Here is an 18,588-nt window from a genome sequence, read left to right as displayed (position 1 = left end):
TATTTTCTCTTTGGACAATATTTGGCTTTACTGTAAAATTCTTAGTCATCTCAAATAAAAAAATGACTCAGGGCTACCCTTTTAGAAAAGTGGACTGAAGGCATAAAGACAACAGGAGAATACACTAATGCTATTTAAGTGAAATAAAGTAAAATTTCTTGAATGCCTTCATGCCTGAATTGGCTACTTAGAAAGTAAAGTGTTTCACGTTATATATAAAATGCTGAAGAAAAGAATGAAGAAAATATATTATGAGAAATTTTATTCCTTTTTGTTCATTTAATGCACTTCACTTATATGCCTTCATATCACCAGTTAAGGTAGTTCAAGCTCAATGTTTGCTTTTAGTATAAAACTTAATTCTGTGTTGTTATTTTAAAATGACATTAATTAAACTGAAATTTTAAAAGAACCAATGTGCAAGCTTCACACTACCTCAGTACCTATTGCTGTTTTAATTGATAGATATTTTGATTTTAATTTTTACTTATTGATATTTGTATAAAAACAGTGAAGATTGCTTTTAAAGTCTTCACTGCTTTTATATACATAAGGATGATAGAATTATGTATTTATTCCTATGAGGTTCATTATCATGCAGCTCTTTCTGGTATGAATGAATATCTTGAGAGAGATAACATCTTGGTCCTCTCAGGGTGAAGAGACATATTTCCTGCCTGAAAATAGCATCGTCACAACCAGCAACTGTAAGTTTCATAAACTTTGAATTCTACTATAAGAATCTTTCAGGATGACTATCCTCCCAGCAAAAAAGTTAAGAGTAAATTCATTATTGTCCTTAGCTCAATACAAACCTGTAAAAGAAGTCTGCATTTTTCAATGCCAACACACAAATTTGAATCAAGACAGCTTTCAACATGCAGCTACTATGATTTTTTTCTCTTTTACTGGTTCTAGTAGACCGTCAATGAAATATTTACCTGACTAGTGTGGCTCTCTCTATGTCTTTGAATTGATGAACCTGCCGTAGTGCTGGCCGACAGTCTTGAATATTCATTTTCCTCTGGTAAACCTAAGGCAGAACAATACTAATTTATAATCTGACATTTATGCATTGGCTGATTTCAGCATGAGATTCAAAAGACCCTGACATGTTTTACTAAAAAAGAATGAAAAAAATCACACATTTGCCTGGATATTTACTATTTCCATGCTTACTGAAACTGGAACAATTATTGTTTACCAAGTATGAATAGCATCATAGGTATACATGCTGGTTTACAGAAGGAGCAATTGTACTGAAAGAGCCTACAAGTAACACATTACCTATACACTGGCCAGGGATTCCTCCTGCAATGCGGAAATCCCTGGCTCCTCTTCCCCTGGCTCCTTTTCATTGCAGAAGCAATGCAAAGGGAATGGAAAACAGGCCTGCAGTCTGCTCTCAAATTAATGTCTCTAGGTCACACAGGAAGTCGATAGTAGGTCCAGGACTTACAACTTCATCTCCTCAGTACAGAGTTTTTTTGTAATTCTTGTACTTATTGTGCAGTCTCCATAAGGGAATTAGCTGCCCAAAATTTAGCTGTGTAAAAACCAGTCATCCAGTGTAAAAGAGCCAGGTGGTCTCCCTCTGTAGTCAAGAGAAACAAACACCTCTGCACAGTGATCCTAGAGCGAGGCTCACTGCCGGCGCTTCCCCATCACTTCTGCCGGAGTGGAAAGACCATTCACATAGCACTACAGAGGATCTGAAAGGCGGGATGAGGGGAAGCAAAGGCAGAAGCAGAAACACAGTGAGTCCATGATAGGTGTTATTAAACCCCTCACAAACTAGAATCACAGACGCCATGGTAAGTCTGGTATCCAGCAATTTTGGTATTGCTTCGTATAGTATATATTCCAAATTTTCATGCTACTATGGCGTCCATAAACAGCATATCACTACTCCTTCTTTAGTCAACTGAACAGAGCTAGCCACCACAAGAAGAGGATTCATCCTGGTAAGAGATATGCAAGTTGAATTGTTCTCAGTAGATCACCTGAGATTTACTAACTAGAAATCGATAACATCTAATCTGAAGTATTTGATTAGACTAGGCATCTACCTTTTGTGTGGCTAAAACTAGGTAAGGTGATTCTGGGCCTAGATATGTAACGCTTAGATAAGAAAAACTGAGGTGAGCCCCACTCTTTGCATATTATACACAACATACACAGAATCATAATGGAAACAATTCAAAGTTCAAATGCAATGAATCATAAACTACTTATGGGGTTATGTACTGCACTAGATATACTTCTGTTTCATGTTTATGTTCAGTTTCTTGTTCAATCATGAAACTGGCATAGAAACACACTGTGAAACATGCTTGTCTTCCAACTTGCTATTTTCAGTATTAAAAATGTTTTTTTAATTTTTTTATTTTGATAAATGAGCATTAACTCTTACATGGTTACTGATATATGATTTAACTCATGAAGATATAAATTGCATGAATAATCCCATAAAATAACCTGACTTTGCGAGAGAAATCGAACAGGAATTTTAAAGAGAAGGAATGATCCTTACTGCTTTTTGGCCTCTCTACCCTGCTTTTAGTTTCCCCCTTATAATGGTACATCTCCACAGCTTTGTAACTGGGGACTGCTGGGTTTTTTTATTTGTCCTTCTGAATAAAGCTTCTGTAAAGTATTCACAAATATGGATCTTTTTCTACAGCTTCAAATCATCTGGACTTCCTCTGAACACACACAGGCAGTGAAGAAGCTGGAACCCCTGCTTGCAGCTCAGGATGCAGGCCAAATCTTGTGAGAATCCAGCATTTCAGTCCTTTTCTGCTTGGTGCAGAGAGGGAGTCTGACCCTGTTGTCTCAGTGACTTGAACTATGTGTTGTTTCGAGGTGGAGTTATCACTTTTTGAAGCTGGTTCATGATATATTAGGTATGTACTGGGACAAGGCCTGATGTTCACGGTCTCCAGTATACTAGGCTTGTAAAATATATGGAAGTTACCACTATTCCTTTCTTACCTATATTAAATTCCCTGTCCTCCAACTTTAAATTCTCCCTCAGCAAAATCACATACTTTTGGTCAAATGAAATGCTTGAAATAATTTCCCTCCAAAAATCCAGTTTTTGTGAACACAAAACAAATCTCTTTTTCCAAATCATTTCCTGAACTAATTATTTATTCACATGGATTCAGTTTGGATACATCTCAAACAAAGTAATAAAAAATTATCCACATTTTAATGCAAACTGCCTTTTTAAAGTAAGTATTATTCATTTAATTCAAATAAAAGATATAATGTAAAATATTTGCGTGATTCTAGACCACCATAAATGAACAAAAATACTTTCCTAGGCCAGCAGCATGTTTTGAAAAAGATATTGCTTTTGCACTATATTCATATACTTTAGGATCTACCGTCCATGACAGCGTTGAGCTAAGAATAAGGTTATCAATGATTTTCTGTTTATTTCTATGACAAGCACTTTGATAAGAGGTCTTATCAAATAAGTAAAGTTTCCATGCAGAGCAACAGCACGTTGTCACAGACATGGCAAGCAGAGGCTTGGTGGAGTTTGGAAAGATAAATGGAGTAGTTGATTACATTGTGAGAGTTTTCCTTTAGGTACACCTAAGTAAATATTAGGATACCACAGCTGTGCACTGAATAAGACCTTGCTTAATTCAGCACAGGGTTGGAAGCACCAGTCTAGCAGGGGCAGGGGCAGAACTATAAGAACATAAGTTAATCAGGGGTTCAGGCTGGAGCACAAATTACACCATCGGGACTGGGCTTTCTTGTAACTATTCTCAAGTTACCAAAAGCAAGTCTTATCTCGCAATTTTTTGGCAAAATTATGCTTGCTAACATTATTACTGCAATTATATGTGGTGGTGGAAATGATAGCAAGGAATATGATTCAATCAACAATCTCTAACTGGAAAAGTTAAATGAAAGAAATGCATTCCATTTTTTTCACATAATCAAGAATACGGCCTTGTCCCAAGCAATATGTGTATTCAAACTAGAAACCCGATCCTTTACCCACTTACTCTGTGTAATGCCTTTTCTATATTGCTTCAAAGGAAGTTCCCATGCTGAATCCCTGATCTTCTTCCTATACTTCCTATTTCCCATTTCTGCCCTGTTCTCAGATACTCCTCTTAGGATCCTTCAGATAAATAGCTTGCATCTCAAATATTGAGATCTAGATGACTGGGCATCTAGAAGTGGTTCTGTGGTTCGAGAGAACCTCCAGTCTCATAGGCTCTGCTACCCCTGAACTGGAGACCCTGCACCTCCTGGCCTCCCACATTCATATTTGCAAAACAACAGCAACACCACAGAGTCTCTGGGTCTTTGCAGCTGTGGCCACACATCATTCCCCAAACCTTCTACCTTCCTCCATGATTCTGCATTCACACACAGGCTGGATCTACTGATCAGCTCCACTTGATACATTAGCTGCCGTAGTGTGAAAGAAGCATCACCAGGAAAGGCAAGACGTAAGGCTCTGTGCTCAACAGCATGTAGCCCGTGTCATGGTGACATGCCCCTTTTCTGTCAGGTTATCTGCTGTGACACCTCTCCCATTCTGTGGCTTGTTGCCTGATGTGCTTAGATCTGGTGGTAAGTTTCAAGAGACTATATAGCAGACTGTAGCCCACAGGCGACCTGCTTAGACAGAATGCGTACCTTCTCAACAGCTAAAGTTAGACAAGTCTAATCCCCTTACCTGAATATTGCATAGGGCTTTTGGTGAAACAGACAGGTTCTTACAGTTACTCTTATGCCGATCTGCATAAACTATATAGTGAATCCATTCACATAGATCTCCATACACAAGCAGTGGACCTCAGTTATAACTGAAGAGAAGAGGAATAACCAGAGAGGCTTCCTTTGAGGGACAGCAGCGTGCCAACGGAGCTGGATGAACAGCACAGTGCAAAGTGCGTGCCTGTATGACCACTAGGCACAATGCAGCACAACGCTCCTTAGGTTCAACAGGGCTGTCTCATCTATACAATATCTACTCTAATTTTCACTTGGATCACACAGAGTAAGTACCTCTACAACACACTCCACTGGGGGTAAGAACTGTCAGATATCTGGGGAATTTCTCCCTTTGACTAACCAAAGGTTAGGTCACCTCAGTCACTCATTATAGTTGTCATATTTAAACATTTCACTTGGTGATTAAACATTCCTTTATATCCTATGAGGTACTAGTTGGAAATGACAACACTTTTCAGTAAACTTTTACCTGCAGTGTTTGAGTGTCTCCCACCAGAGGATCTGCTGTTTTGGGTGATTTACGATCACAACGTTCAGCATTGTAACGTAAAAGGTTATTACAGGCTTTCTGATTACTCTTTGTGTTTGGACAAGAAATAGCAAAAAAGCCCTTTCTTTCAGACTGAAAACTCTGGTAGGTGTGGAAGATTTGTGGCAGAAAAGTCACAGTTTGATAGCACAGAGCTGTAGAAAGGTGTTACTCCTAATATTAAAGATAAACTAAAGAAGAAGATTACATTATATAAAAAGAAAAAGCAACTTCTATTAAAATTCTGAACTAACAGCAGTGCCAGAAATTAAACTCAGCTTCCGAAAGTGACACAGCATTAATCTGTTTGGAAGCTGAGCCAGCCAGCTTTTTAGCTGCTTAGTAATGGTTTTCTAAAGAATTCATCAGGTTATAAGTAAGATTAACATCTTGGTCAAAATGATTATTCGTATGACCATAGTGACTTTAAGTTTCATGATGCTTCAGGGGAGTGGTGTTGACACTTCATTCATGACAGCAAAAGACTAGTCTTATTTAAGAAATTGCTTCTGTATTAATTCGTACGAGTAATGTATGAATCTAGACTTCAGTTCTATCAGTGGAAAGTAGATTATATAGTTGTACTGTGTAACAGTGGGAAGCAGATTGCTCTATATTCAAGAGTTTTGTAATCTCAGTATCAACTATTTAATAACGCATTTCAGGTTTTATTTTCCTCAAAGCTAGAGGAGTTTGGTATGCAGTAACAAAGAAATGAATAAGTATTTTACATGGAAACATCTCATGGCATATTCTCAAATATCAGTATTGCCTAGATACATCCAACAAGACACAGATTTCAAAATCATGAAGATGTTAAGGTTGAATCCTGGAAGGATTTTTTTTCCTAAGCAAACTGGCAAACTGGTTTTGAATTCATGTAATCAAAGTACACCAAAGTTTTCCACATTGTCATCTCTTTCAATTATTATGAAGGGTGGCTGGAAAACTAGCATTCTGTTTCACAACATTTATAATCTGATTTTGCTCTGCATCAGGGTAAAATCAAAGCTTGCATCATTTCTACAACAGTCTGATAGGCAAAACATAGATGTGAACCTTGAAATACCACAAATAATTCTAATTCTTTACCCAGTGGGATACTGCCAGACCTAAGGGAATTTTTTTCTACTCATAGTATACAGTGAATATCAAAAACATTCCTTATCAAAGCTGCATCAAAATTGGGAACCTTCCATGAAAAGTTTGGGTTTGATGAATCAGTGTTTTTTAATGGAAAAAATACCTTACTGGAAAATTCCATTGCACGACATTACACCTTTATGACTAAACTTTCCATTTACAAATAGTTTGAAAAGAACTAGTTTATGCATAGTAGATACTGTATATTATCAATATGAACAGCCCTGGCTACTAGCGGTTGCAAATACACTGATAAAAACTTTGCACAAAAATTACAAGCACCCATCTCACCTATTAGTTGGCCTTTTATTCAAGCAATGCCTATTTATTTCAGTAACTGAGATCATTTACTAATTTAACTATAATCATCACAAACTATAAACTTAAAGCATCATTTCATTTCTAAGCTGAAAGAAACACAACTTTTGTGATTAAACTCCCAGTTAAGGGATCTGGGGATAAAATGGTTGCTCTTATAAAAAGCTGATCTCCCACAGGTCCCATTAGGACATCAGAATATATGGTTAAAATCCTACATAGAAAGGAATCAAAGACTTGGTCTACCCACAGTTTTTGTGTTAATTTAACAGTCTGACTGTTATACATACTGAAAATATGCTCCCCTCTTCCCCATATTATTATATTGATACAAATGGGGACACGGTTGTAATGGACAAAGATGCCTTTTTCTTCTGTCACAGTGTGTTCCTGGTTCCACACAGGAATGAATGCACCTTTACACTCGTATAAATTCTCAGACTGGATGAGTTTTCTGCTTTGATTATCAGAGAGAGCAGGAAGAATTATTTTGGCCAAGCACTGCAGAATCTGGAGAATAGGTTTTCTTGAAAAGGAAGGAATTATTTGATTTTGAAATGTTTCATTTTGATAATAAAGCTTGATTTTTCATTTCAAAACATTGCATATTAAGCAGCTGTAGCCTTTTTTTTAAAAAAAAGGATAGCATATTTGGAAAACAAAATGCAATATTTCACTTGACGTAATATATTTCCCTGTGATTTTTCCAGTATAGCTCTCAAACGACCAACTGCATTATGTGTAGTTCTACCCTTAACAGTAAAGGCTATACAAATATTCTGCTTACACAAACCATATTTAGACTTAGGTTTTCAGCATGAAGATAATTGTACCCAGTGCCACGCAAGTATTTAGACATCTGCTTCTCCACATTCCATCAAAATAAATCCTTTCGATTTGTCTTGTGTCTATTCATACTTGTGTATTTGTATTGTGTGATTTTATGTAATACAGGTGTTATATCCTTAGGATTTATGCTTTTAGGACCTTGAAAGATTTCATTCTTTCTGTCATTGCTCTTGCACTATTTTGATCATCTTGTTGCAATGATAAATAATTTGTCATTCACTAGTAAGCAAAGGGAGATCCTGACTTTCCATTTTCTGTTCCATTTGTATTGATTATAGGATCAGAAATCTCAAATCTCAGTCCTCCATGCCTCGGGCTGCTTATAGACTTGGAGCTGAGCTAATTAGAAAATCCTCAACAGAGCCTGTTTTATTTTCTTCACATTCAACTTTTATTGGAGAGGGGCTTATCAGTTCACACATACAAAGTTAAGCCAGTTCCAGAAACACAGATGTTTTACAACTCAGAAGATTCCAGCTTGACTATATCTTAAAAAGCTCATTCAAGGAAACACTTCAGCAACTTTATGTTAGAAGAGCTTTGGGATTAAAAACTGCTTACCATTTGATACTGAATTTCCATTTTCAGCAGTCACAGAACTGGACAGTGGATTAGATGACTGAGTTCCATGGTTATTTGCATTTTTATCCTGGGTTTCTGATCCAGTATCTGATGTATTTGGATCTTCCCTGCTCCTCAAGTTCAGATTAGTTTCAGCACCTGACACAGAGAAAAAGCTTGTCAGCTTCCTATTAACTAGTGGCTTTCACATATAAGTAGAAAAACCTAACACACAGAAACCAAATTATTTCATCAAATTAATTTAATTTTTCACTAAATTCACGAGTCGAGTGATAAATGTGGAAGGTTTAAGCCAGTGATTTTTGCAGGGTTTTTCTTTTTTTTGCTAGTGTTCCACTTGTAGCCATTTAAAGTTTATGGAAGTGAAAGGCATTAACAAAAATTCATTTGTACTGTTTCTTTTCACACAAATATCAGCTGATAAAACTCAACAAATGTTTGTATTGCCTTTATTTTAGATTCTATTCTATTTCACATGAGTTCATATACCGCTGTCATCACTGCAATGCCTTTCACCATTGCATTAGGTGATACTAGCAACAGCTATAACATGGGTTTATTTTTTTCTGTTATCTCCTCCCACAAGAAATGAAATGGCTTTTGATACGGAACCACATGTAGCAAGATTCCTCCCAGCAGAGCCTCCCCGTGGGCATTATTTACCCTGCCTCAGGGCTCTCCAGCCATCAATTGTCATTTTCTATAAAGTTCCAGGTTTTCATGTCATAGCCTTTTAGTTAAATTTCTTCAAGACATCAAGAAGAGGTCTGATCCTGCAGGAATTCCCAAGCTATGTACAATGCACAGGCATTTCTTCAAAGAGAAGGGCAAACCCCTTCTCTTCTTCCCCCTCTGACTGATGGCACATCCATGCAAAGCAGAACAGCTCACAGCAAAGTGCCCGGAGCCGGCTTGGAGCTTGCCTGGCTTTGTCAGCCCAGTGTGCCACAAGAAACAGGGCTCAGCCATCAGCTGTGCCTGAGCGGAGCTCCTCACTGGAGTTCAGGGGCTGGAGGCAGGTTCAGAGCTGGGAGACAAGACCGTGAAAGGATGGGGGTGGTAGGAGGAACCCCCACTGCAATTCTGGTATCCCTGGCTATCCCCACTCCACCCCTGTGTGGCAGGGCTGATGAGGCTGCATGAAATGCTGCACTGGCAAGGCTATGCATTTTTTGATGGATTTCTCTCTCTTTTCTGTGTTTCTCTTCATTTTATGTTGAACATATATACATACTCTTTCCTTGCCATAATCAGGTTTGTTTCATGGAAGACAAAGCTGAATTCAGTTCTCTCTCATTTTAGCTCCATTTCAGTTTTCCTCTTTCCACCCCCTCTGAGAGCTGGCCTTAGCTGCGGGGCTGACATATTATGGCTGACCTGGGTGCAGAGGCCCTCATTTAGCACTCTAAAATGGAAATTTTTCTTCTATGACAGCTTTCAAAGAGCTATTCCCTGATTTTGGTTGTGTCTATTTAAGCTTTGTCATAATGACAGCAACAACCAACGGAGGTCAAAAGACTAGTTATTAAAACCAACATTACAGCATTCATCCATACTTCCAATGACATCTTCAGCTCTCCCAAACATACAATATATTCTTATAAGTCTTTAGCACTTGAGCATTTTTTAAGGGGATAGGAAAAACATTATTTCACCAAGCAACAGATACTTTGCCTGCAGATTTTCAAACTTAATGTCAACTGCATGGTTGATTATTCATTTTTATGCCTGAACTGAAAAAAACCTACCTGGTTTACAAAGTACCAACATTTTAAAAATCAATTAATGAAACAAAAACTGTATTTCCATTCCGGTTAACTTGAAGTGTTTCGCTTCATTGAAAAGGGCTTTCTTATTTTTGTTTAGCTTTTAGTTATCTAACTCCGAATCTTTCTTAACATTTCATCTTCTAACAAAAAAGCTGTCTTGAAAAGTCAAAAAGTTCACTTCCAAGCTGTCAGAATAAAAATTTCAATGTTTTTTTTGCTCCCTCCCTTGCCCTCATTCCCTGATCATTATTTTTTGCCACATCTGATTGGAGTGTTTCAGTGGCACTGTTTCATACACTGCTTATTTAGGCAAATGTGCTATGCATTGAAAAAATTAGGCCAGCTCTACCCACAGTAACTGACTTGGGAGAGGTGGTAGAACCAGAGTCTGAGCTGGAAAATGCATACAGTACAATTATAAGAGCATGCTTGATTTAGCTTTTGTACAAGCAAGTTGACTGCAAAATGCATCTTTGCAGCTCATATTAAATTTTTCTGAAAAGGAAATGTTACTTTTAGATGTTAATAGTCAGTGCACTTGCCTATAGATCATAATCCACCTACATAATTATTATGCCACCTTTTACATAAAGAGTCTCGGGGGAAGTGGCTGGGATCCTTATTTTTCTTGATATCGGAAAGATTTATTGATTTGCCTGACATCTGCAATTCATTTGAGAATGTGCAAGTAGAAAGACTTTTTCTTGCATTCCTATTTGCAGGAGCCTTTTGTTTCATAGATACATTGATATCTTTTCATGGCATTCATGAAGGGCTCTTGGAAAAAAAGGTTATGTTTTCTCCTTTATATCTGTAAGATGAAATACTACAAAGAATTGTGGATAGCTACTATTGAGCTAAAATATCATCCTAAATTGGCAGAAACAGGTAGTGGATGGATATGCAGCATATCTTTTGGGACAGCTATCTAGATAGAGATCTGTTATCCCATTTGCTTTATTCAGTCATTGTAAGAAATGCACACCTTTAGTTTCTAAATAGAAGACTATATAGAGAAAATATACTTCATAGTGCCTTATTTATTTAATCTTGGGTGTGGGAAAGAAGCCTATATTTTGTTTCAAAATAATCTGGATTATATAAAGGTACTTGTACTAATTTCCTATATATAGGCATCTTCAGCTGCTCGTTGGAGCAGATTCATGTGAGTCTACAGAAAAAGTGTAACTGCATATGTTGGCTAACTTCTGAAAGACTCCTGGAGAAACCAGTGTGTCCCTAGAAAACAAGTACTGTTCATTTATTTTGGACTTTTGTGTAAAATGGGTGAGTTTCTGAAGAAAATCTTTTCTATAAATAGGATAACAAGAGGATGCTTTAGTCAGGTGTAACCAGTCTACTGTCCCAGTGCTGCAAAACTTACCTAGGATTAGTAGGTAATTTGTGTTGGAAGGGACCTCAGGAGGTCCCTCGTGCACCCCTGCTCCAAGCAGGGCCAGCTGTGAGGTCAGACCAGGTTGCTCAGGGCTTTGCCCAGCCGGGTCTCGAAACCCTGCAAGGATGGAGCCTGCCCAACCTCCCTGGGCAGCCTGTCCCTCTGCCTGTCCCCTGGCCTGCCTGTCCTCATGGGGGAAAGGTTTCAGTACCCAGCCTGAACCCCTCTCGTTTCAGTTCATGCCTGCTGTACCTTGTTGCCCTGCCACGCATGGCTGTGAAGGGCCCGGCTGCCCCTTCTCCATTGCCTCCCCATAGGCCCTGGGGTGGCTGTAAGGTGCCCCCAAAGCTGCCTCTGCCCCAGGCTGGACAAGCCCCACTGCCCCAGCCGCTGCTCATGGGGCAATGCTCCAGTCCTGAGCGTCGCAGGGGTGAACTCACTCCAGGTTATCGGTGTCTTTCTGCATTGGGGGGCACCAAACTGGCCACGGTACCCAGATGTGGTCTAACAAGTGCTGGGCAGAGGGGACAGCCCCTGCCCTGAGTTCCCGGCAGTGCTCCTGCTGATGCAGCTGTGGATGCTGCTGGCCATCTCTGCTGCCAGGGCTCGCTGCCGGCTCCTGCCCAGCTCCCAGGGCCACCAGCACGCTTTCCCCAGAGCTGCTCCCCAAACAGTCTGTCCCCAGCCTATATCATTGTAAGAGGTAATTCCTTCCCAGGTGCAGGACTTGCATTTGTTTTTTCAATAAGCTTTAACATGCCAGAAGGCCCTGACTTTATCTTCTGCGCTGGGGTATCCCTCACTGTTCTGCCTCCCCACTACCCAAAATATCCCTGAGCATAACAAAGGTGTCTCCTGACTTTTTATCATAACATTTCTATTCCACAGAGTTTATCATTGCACAGTGGTATCTATCTGTGGACAATTATAAAAGATCCAGGGAAGCCCTCTGTTGACACTGAAGACTTTGAAAATTCCTACTGATTCCTATTTTATTCATCAATTATTGGTCTGAAATTCACTTCACACTCATGTTTTCTCAGTAACCTAATATAGAAGTTCGGACTTTTCTCCACATTAGTGTCAACTTCCCCCTGCTGCCATGAATGCCTGCAGATACAAGTATGCACTGCTTTCTCATCCCTTATCAACTTTCTGAAACTATCAGAAATACTTCAGGAGACAGGAAAAGAAAAAACTGTGGTTCCTACAGCTGAACAGCTTCACCAACACACTAAATGTTAGCTTTTTGTTCAGACTTATGCTCTGCTGTTCTCACCAGACGGATGGATTATTTACGAGGTTTCAACTTTTTTCTTTTTTTTTAAGTAACAGCATCTTAACAGTTTCCAGCTAGTAATAAATGTTATTTGAAGAGTCATCCATGCCTACTTGTGAGAGACTAGCTACAGAGAGGTATCAGCTGTAAGAGCATGGTGGGAGTACATGATTATAAAAGGAATACAAGCTTTAAGTGAAAACCTACAGACTCTTTGCAACAGAGAACAGCATTTGGATTATTATTTCGGTAAACTGACTTTGCCAAAAAGATAACTCTGACTCAGTCAAATTCTGCTCTGACTAATCTTGCAGTTAATAAGAATGTATGGACTACAAGGATGTATGGATGTTTGGATTGGGGGTATAATTTGCCCCTCAACTGCAGCATAGTTAATAGCTGGAAGCAATCACATGTACAGTGCTTTTAATCAGAACATGACAAATCAAAGTGTAACAATTATTTCCTTACAAGCAAGCTCTGTATTCCAATAAACTCATAATGAATTACATCAACATTACTTGAAAAGTGTAAGAGGAAAGGTATGCAAAAGAGGCAGCTCACGAAATCCACATTTGCTTGTTATTCTCGGTGTTCCTGGAAGAGACTGAGTTTAAAACTCATGACAAAGTCATAAGGCTGGACTGCAATTTCACTTATTTTGGAAAGAAAAGTTAGAGTATGGCAATCATGGAAATGATTTAATATATCTGCTTTTCATTTTCCTTTTTGAGTCATTATCTCACTCTTAAAAGAAACCCAATGCATTGAAAGTCTACATGATGTAACTTTTTTGTCAAAAGAATAACTTAAACTCTTTTAATTGAGCTATGACTTCCAAATATCCTATTATAAAGCTCTTTTTTCTCAAACATAAAGTGTAGGAACCCAAACATCATAGTTATTTCATAAGTAGTATTTAGGCTGAATTAATGCTGTTACCACCAAATTAGAAAATGGGCCAGTATAGGCTCTATTCAGATGACAGATTAAAGTGCAATACTGAAACATTTTGAGAAACTATTGATTTTGTAAGGAAATTATGTATTTAGCCTATTTAATAAAGTCTAAAGCAAAGTATAAATCGACTGATATCAGCATTTAGGTGGAATCACCATAGATTCTTTGTGTAGCAGGACATGAAAAAACAGTATGTTGTTAAAAGTCCAGCAGTAACTCACCTGGTTGGGTTGTATTTTTCTTTTCTGTCAAAGCCCTTGGTTTTGCTCTCCTTTCTTTAAAAGTATGTATATCCGCAACGTATATCTGTCCCCATATGTTTTTTTTTCAAATACTTCTCCTTTTAACATTTAGTGCTCATTTACAGTCTGACTGAAAACTCATTAATAACAACAGAAGGCCCCCGCTGCTTTCAGTGGGTTTTGGATCAGATTCATGCTTACCTTGGATGCTTTGTGCAGCGCTGCCAAAGCACCAAGGGATTCATAATACAGGGTAAACATAGAGGGCCTCTTGCTTTGTCTATCCTGGTAAGTCAAATGTGATCATAACTGTTCTCTGGCCCCGAGGCAAATGGTAAGAGACCCCGGTCTATGCTATTCACTTTCTTGCCCTCCACAGCAGAGGTTGCATCCAAGTTGTCTACTGGGAAGAGTCCTGTGCCATTTCCTGAACCATGCCCAGATCTGTCTGGAAGGGAGCCAGCCTGCCAGGTCCAAAACCATGCCAGGAACTGCTCTAGCACTTTGACTGCGCAGAGGATTGAGCTGCCATACCCAGAACATTCCCTGGCACTGGCTCATTTACTAAAACAGACATAGCCTTTCGCCTTGACAGCACTAGTTACCACAATCAGAAATGAGCGGTCAGTATTAAGTCCATCTCAGGAAAAAAAGGAAAAATATGGAAGAAAAGCAACCTCAAACCAGATGGGGCTAGTGGGGCACTGAACTGTTGTACAGTTTCTGCTGAAGCCACAGTTAAAAGTTTCATCCTGACTGTATGGGAAGAGCAGGTTCTCCCTAGTTTTGCTCTAGTGTAAACGGAAGTCAAACACCTCTCTTGATCTGATTTGACTTGTACCTGGACCATTCTTTCAAGGCACATATTCCTTTTCATTAACTGAACAGAGAGCTAAGGCTAAGTTCCCAGCTGGAGGAATTTCAGTGCCACAAGCTAGGCAGGATGTATCTAGGTCCTAAAGTAGAAACAATCTCTGTCCTGGTCAACAAAAACATCAGCCTCATAAAACAGAAACCAGAAATATTATAGAAAAAGCTTAAAAGCCTTTCCACAAAGGAAAGAAACCTACAAATATATATAACATATAATTATGGAAAGAAATATATGAAAAAAGGGGGAAATAGTTCCCCTTCTTATCATTTAATGACTTTAATAAATGCCAGGATAATGTCAAACATTATTTCTTCATTCATGGAAAACATGACTTTCTGTAACCAATAATCAATATATCATTTTAGTTATCAAGATCCACAGGTATTCGTACTTTATTAGCAACTATGAAATCTGGAAAACACATACATTCTGGCAGATAAATTAATGTAATACAGGAGGAGAAGCTTTTTGTACCTGGGCTACCATGGAATCTAAAAGCTAAATAGCTTGATTTCCTTGAAATCTGTGGCTGGCATCGAACAAAATGGAAATTTCAAATCAAGCAGCTTCTCATTATACATGTGAATAAGAGAGAACTGATGGATCCTATTAACCAGCATATGAAAGACAAGACATTGCAGACAGAAGGGATTCCTGATCTGTGCTCTCACTCTTTCTTGGGAGATTCAGGAATACACCGAATCCTAGCAGCCAAGCCTGAATATTTATTACATTTACTGTGGTAAGTGGACATTGTGAAGTGAGGGGAAAAAAAAAAGATGTCGACTGCAGAAATTATGCAGATATTTTTTGATGAAGGAAAGGGAGAGGAAGGTTAAATAAGAACAGGCCATTTTATTTTGGCTCGAGTGTTTACCACTGTGTTTTGTTGCACCTGGACAATTGCACTTGGTGTTTCCTGTTTTGCTCTGACTTACTCTTGAGACGTTCCTTGTCTGTGGCATTTGCTACCTACCCTCAGCACATGTTGTCTTGGGTGTCCTTTCGCTGCATAAATGGATATTGCTTCAGAGCAGTTCACTTTACCCACCAGAGTGGACACTGTGTCACACTGTGACCTGCTGTAGCATGACTGTTTACTTTGCTGAGAGCTGGAGGCAAACAGATGCATCTTATTTGCTGAAAGAAATGGAGCGGGATGAAAACTGTCAAGACAGGATTCCCCCAGCCTTGTAGTGTGTACTGCCTCTCTCACCCTCATAGCTGTGCTGCTGGCTGCCGCTTGCCATCAGAGGCAATAGTTATTCATTGATTTATTTCCCCTCACAAAGCCTGCCCTTACAGCAGCAATTGTCTAGGATTTCTCCCTGCAATGATGCTCCTAGGATAGGCAGCAATGAATTTATACTGTCACTTCCAGCACCCTTTCTCTCTGAGTTGTGTAAGCAGAGCTATCAGATGGTGTTACAAGCCACTCCAGAAGCCGCATTCTTCAATGGAGCAGGTAAATATGGAAACAGACCACTTCTTTGCTCTGGGAAGCTGCATTCATGGAAGCCCTGTATGAACACTGTAAAGCAAAGAGAGGAGATGCAGGCCATGAAGAACCTTAAGTGACAAAACTCACTCTGCTGGAGGTAAAGAGCTCCTCTGAAGAATATTGTGTTAGTGTGACACCGATCAGCCAGAGTTCAGAAGATAAGGCTGGTAGTGAGAAGGAAGCCGCTGAAGCAACTACAGGAACTCCTAGGTCTGGTTCAGCCCTTAAGAACCATCAGCTCAATCACTTTTTTGTAAATCACTTTACAGTTATGGAAAGTATACGTCTAGAACAGAAAGGTTTCTTCTGCCTTCTCTGATGGACTTGTGCTGGTGGGAAGATAGTGCTCTTATTTTACATTTATTTCAGTGACAATCATTACAAGCTACAAACCTTTCCCTCCTTTCTAGAAGTAATGTTAGGGACATCTCTGGGTCAGGTAAACTTTCAGAGTTGGTGGGGGAGATGATAGATAAACAAGTGCCTTCTTTCCCTGTCTGGAGGACTCTGGATTGTTTGAATTAGACTTGTTCCCAACATGAGACAAAAACAATACCGCTGCTGAAGGGGAGAAAACAGCCTTCTTAAATACTGGTAATGGATGAAGAATATCTGGACAGGCTGCCACCTCTCCTCCTTGATAGTATCTGAGCAAGAACTTGGAACAACTTTTTAACGTGGCGAGTGTGCAAGAGTCCAGCCAGTGCACATGTTTCAGAGACTGGGGATTTCATTCATCCCATCTTCTCTAGGAACTGACCTCTGCAGGCCTTTCTGCGGTGCATTACTAACCAAGGAGGCAAGAAGGAGGGCAGCACTGCTTGGGACAATTTCCTGCCTTAGGAGAAGCATTTCTTCCCTCCATGTTCCCATGTTCCCCACCTTTTCAAGTGTAATATGGAAAAAAGTAGCTGATTTTACTCTGTAATAGTTTTGTTTACTGTTAGCTGTGTTGATTGGCTGACCAAAGAGTCTATTTCTTGTGTTTGTGTGGTTAAAAAACTGCTGGTGTGCTGGAAAAGGAGGCGGCAATTTGGTAAGAAACACAGCTTCCCTTTTTTAAATTGTTTTCTTCTAACTCATGTGGATGCAGCAGTTCTTTTTGAAGGCAGACATTTAAGTTTGTTTACATTTGTGTGTGGTATCTCAGTAACAGAACAGCCATTACTGCTGGGCTTTAGCTGCTGTTGGAAGGAATTATGTGATGAGACACTGTCTCAACCTTCCTCCCCCGCAAATACAGTTGCAAATATTGTAAAAATAAACAAACAAAAAACCCCAAACAAACAAACAGACAGGGATTTGCTACTGCCAACAGCATCACATCAGTTCTATTTACTTTTCCCACAGAATACTTCTACAGAGATTTTTCAGGATCTCTCTCACACCAGCTCTGGCATCAACTGCAACATAGAAGTCTTAGCATAAGTGGCTGCGTTGGGCAGATAAATTGTTTGAGCAGATCCTGAGGGACAATCCAAGGAATATTTTTGGATCACCTGTACTGTAATACTGCCCACCAAACAGGGACAGCTATTCTGGAAAACCTCTCAGACAACATTCCCAATTTGCTTTCGAAGTGAGTTTCTAAAAGACAGATGCTCCAAACTGCTACTCCTACTTGCAGTGCTCCACTTCCAAACACTCTCCTACCCTCTCAACAGCAGAGTGCAGTGGTGTGGAGAGAGCATGAGGGTCAGGGCACCCTCATGTTTATGACCAAGTCTTTTTCCCAATCTCTTTCCAACAGTTTTCTCTTGCTTCTCCATCCAGCCCCACAAAATGCCGACGCTGGAACTGGAACACAATCCACACACGTGGCTCTATAGTTTCATGGTGAGATGCACAAGTCCTGTCAAGAACTTTGGGTCGTCACTGAGGAGCTGGAGTTTACACAGTCACAACTGCATTGCTCTTGGATACCTGAGCCAGTGAGTTTAGAAGTAGCTTGGTTTGTTTATAACACATCTTTGGTTGCTGTGTAGACATACCCCTAAATGACAACATGACCGCTGTTGAAATGGCCACTCTTGAACTTATCTAGGTCCAAAAATAAAAAGTCAACACTTTTAATTGTTAACATTTCCAGTAAGAAAAATTTTACTATGTTTGAGGCAAACCATTTCAATACTTTCCAAACATTTTTGAAAGAGTGGACATGAAAGAATATTTATTTCTGCACAGAATTTCAGAATGGTTGATTTTCATTCCAGGGCAAAACAAACAAACAAAAAATGTCATAATCTTGACATTTTCTGTGAAATGGAATTATTGTTCTCTACTGAGGCTCTATGCAAAAGATGATTTAATGCTGAGATGGATGTAAATAAGTTAAAAGCATCTGAACAGATTTCTCAGTCAAGTTGAGAAATTAAT

The 18,588-nt window shown here is 39.3% G+C and overlaps 1 protein-coding gene across 1 annotated transcript in view; it reads right to left on the bottom strand.

Moving 5' to 3' along the window:
• Positions 1–18,588, bottom strand: part of MYO16 (myosin XVI) — a 297,557-nt gene that overhangs the window by 14,507 nt on the left and 264,462 nt on the right. Inside the window, exons 32-33 of the mRNA XM_050904272.1 lie at positions 8,171–8,329; positions 942–1,033 (exon numbers count right to left, since the gene is read on the bottom strand). Of these exons, the coding sequence (XP_050760229.1) occupies positions 942–1,033; positions 8,171–8,329 (251 nt within the window). The remainder of the gene's footprint in view (positions 1–941; positions 1,034–8,170; positions 8,330–18,588) is intronic.

The sequence above is a fragment of the Gymnogyps californianus genome, chromosome 1 (assembly GCF_018139145.2).
Source record: "Gymnogyps californianus isolate 813 chromosome 1, ASM1813914v2, whole genome shotgun sequence".
In the NCBI taxonomy this organism is placed as follows: Eukaryota; Metazoa; Chordata; class Aves; order Accipitriformes; family Cathartidae; genus Gymnogyps; species Gymnogyps californianus.
This window is presented reverse-complemented; position numbering and strand designations above follow the sequence as displayed.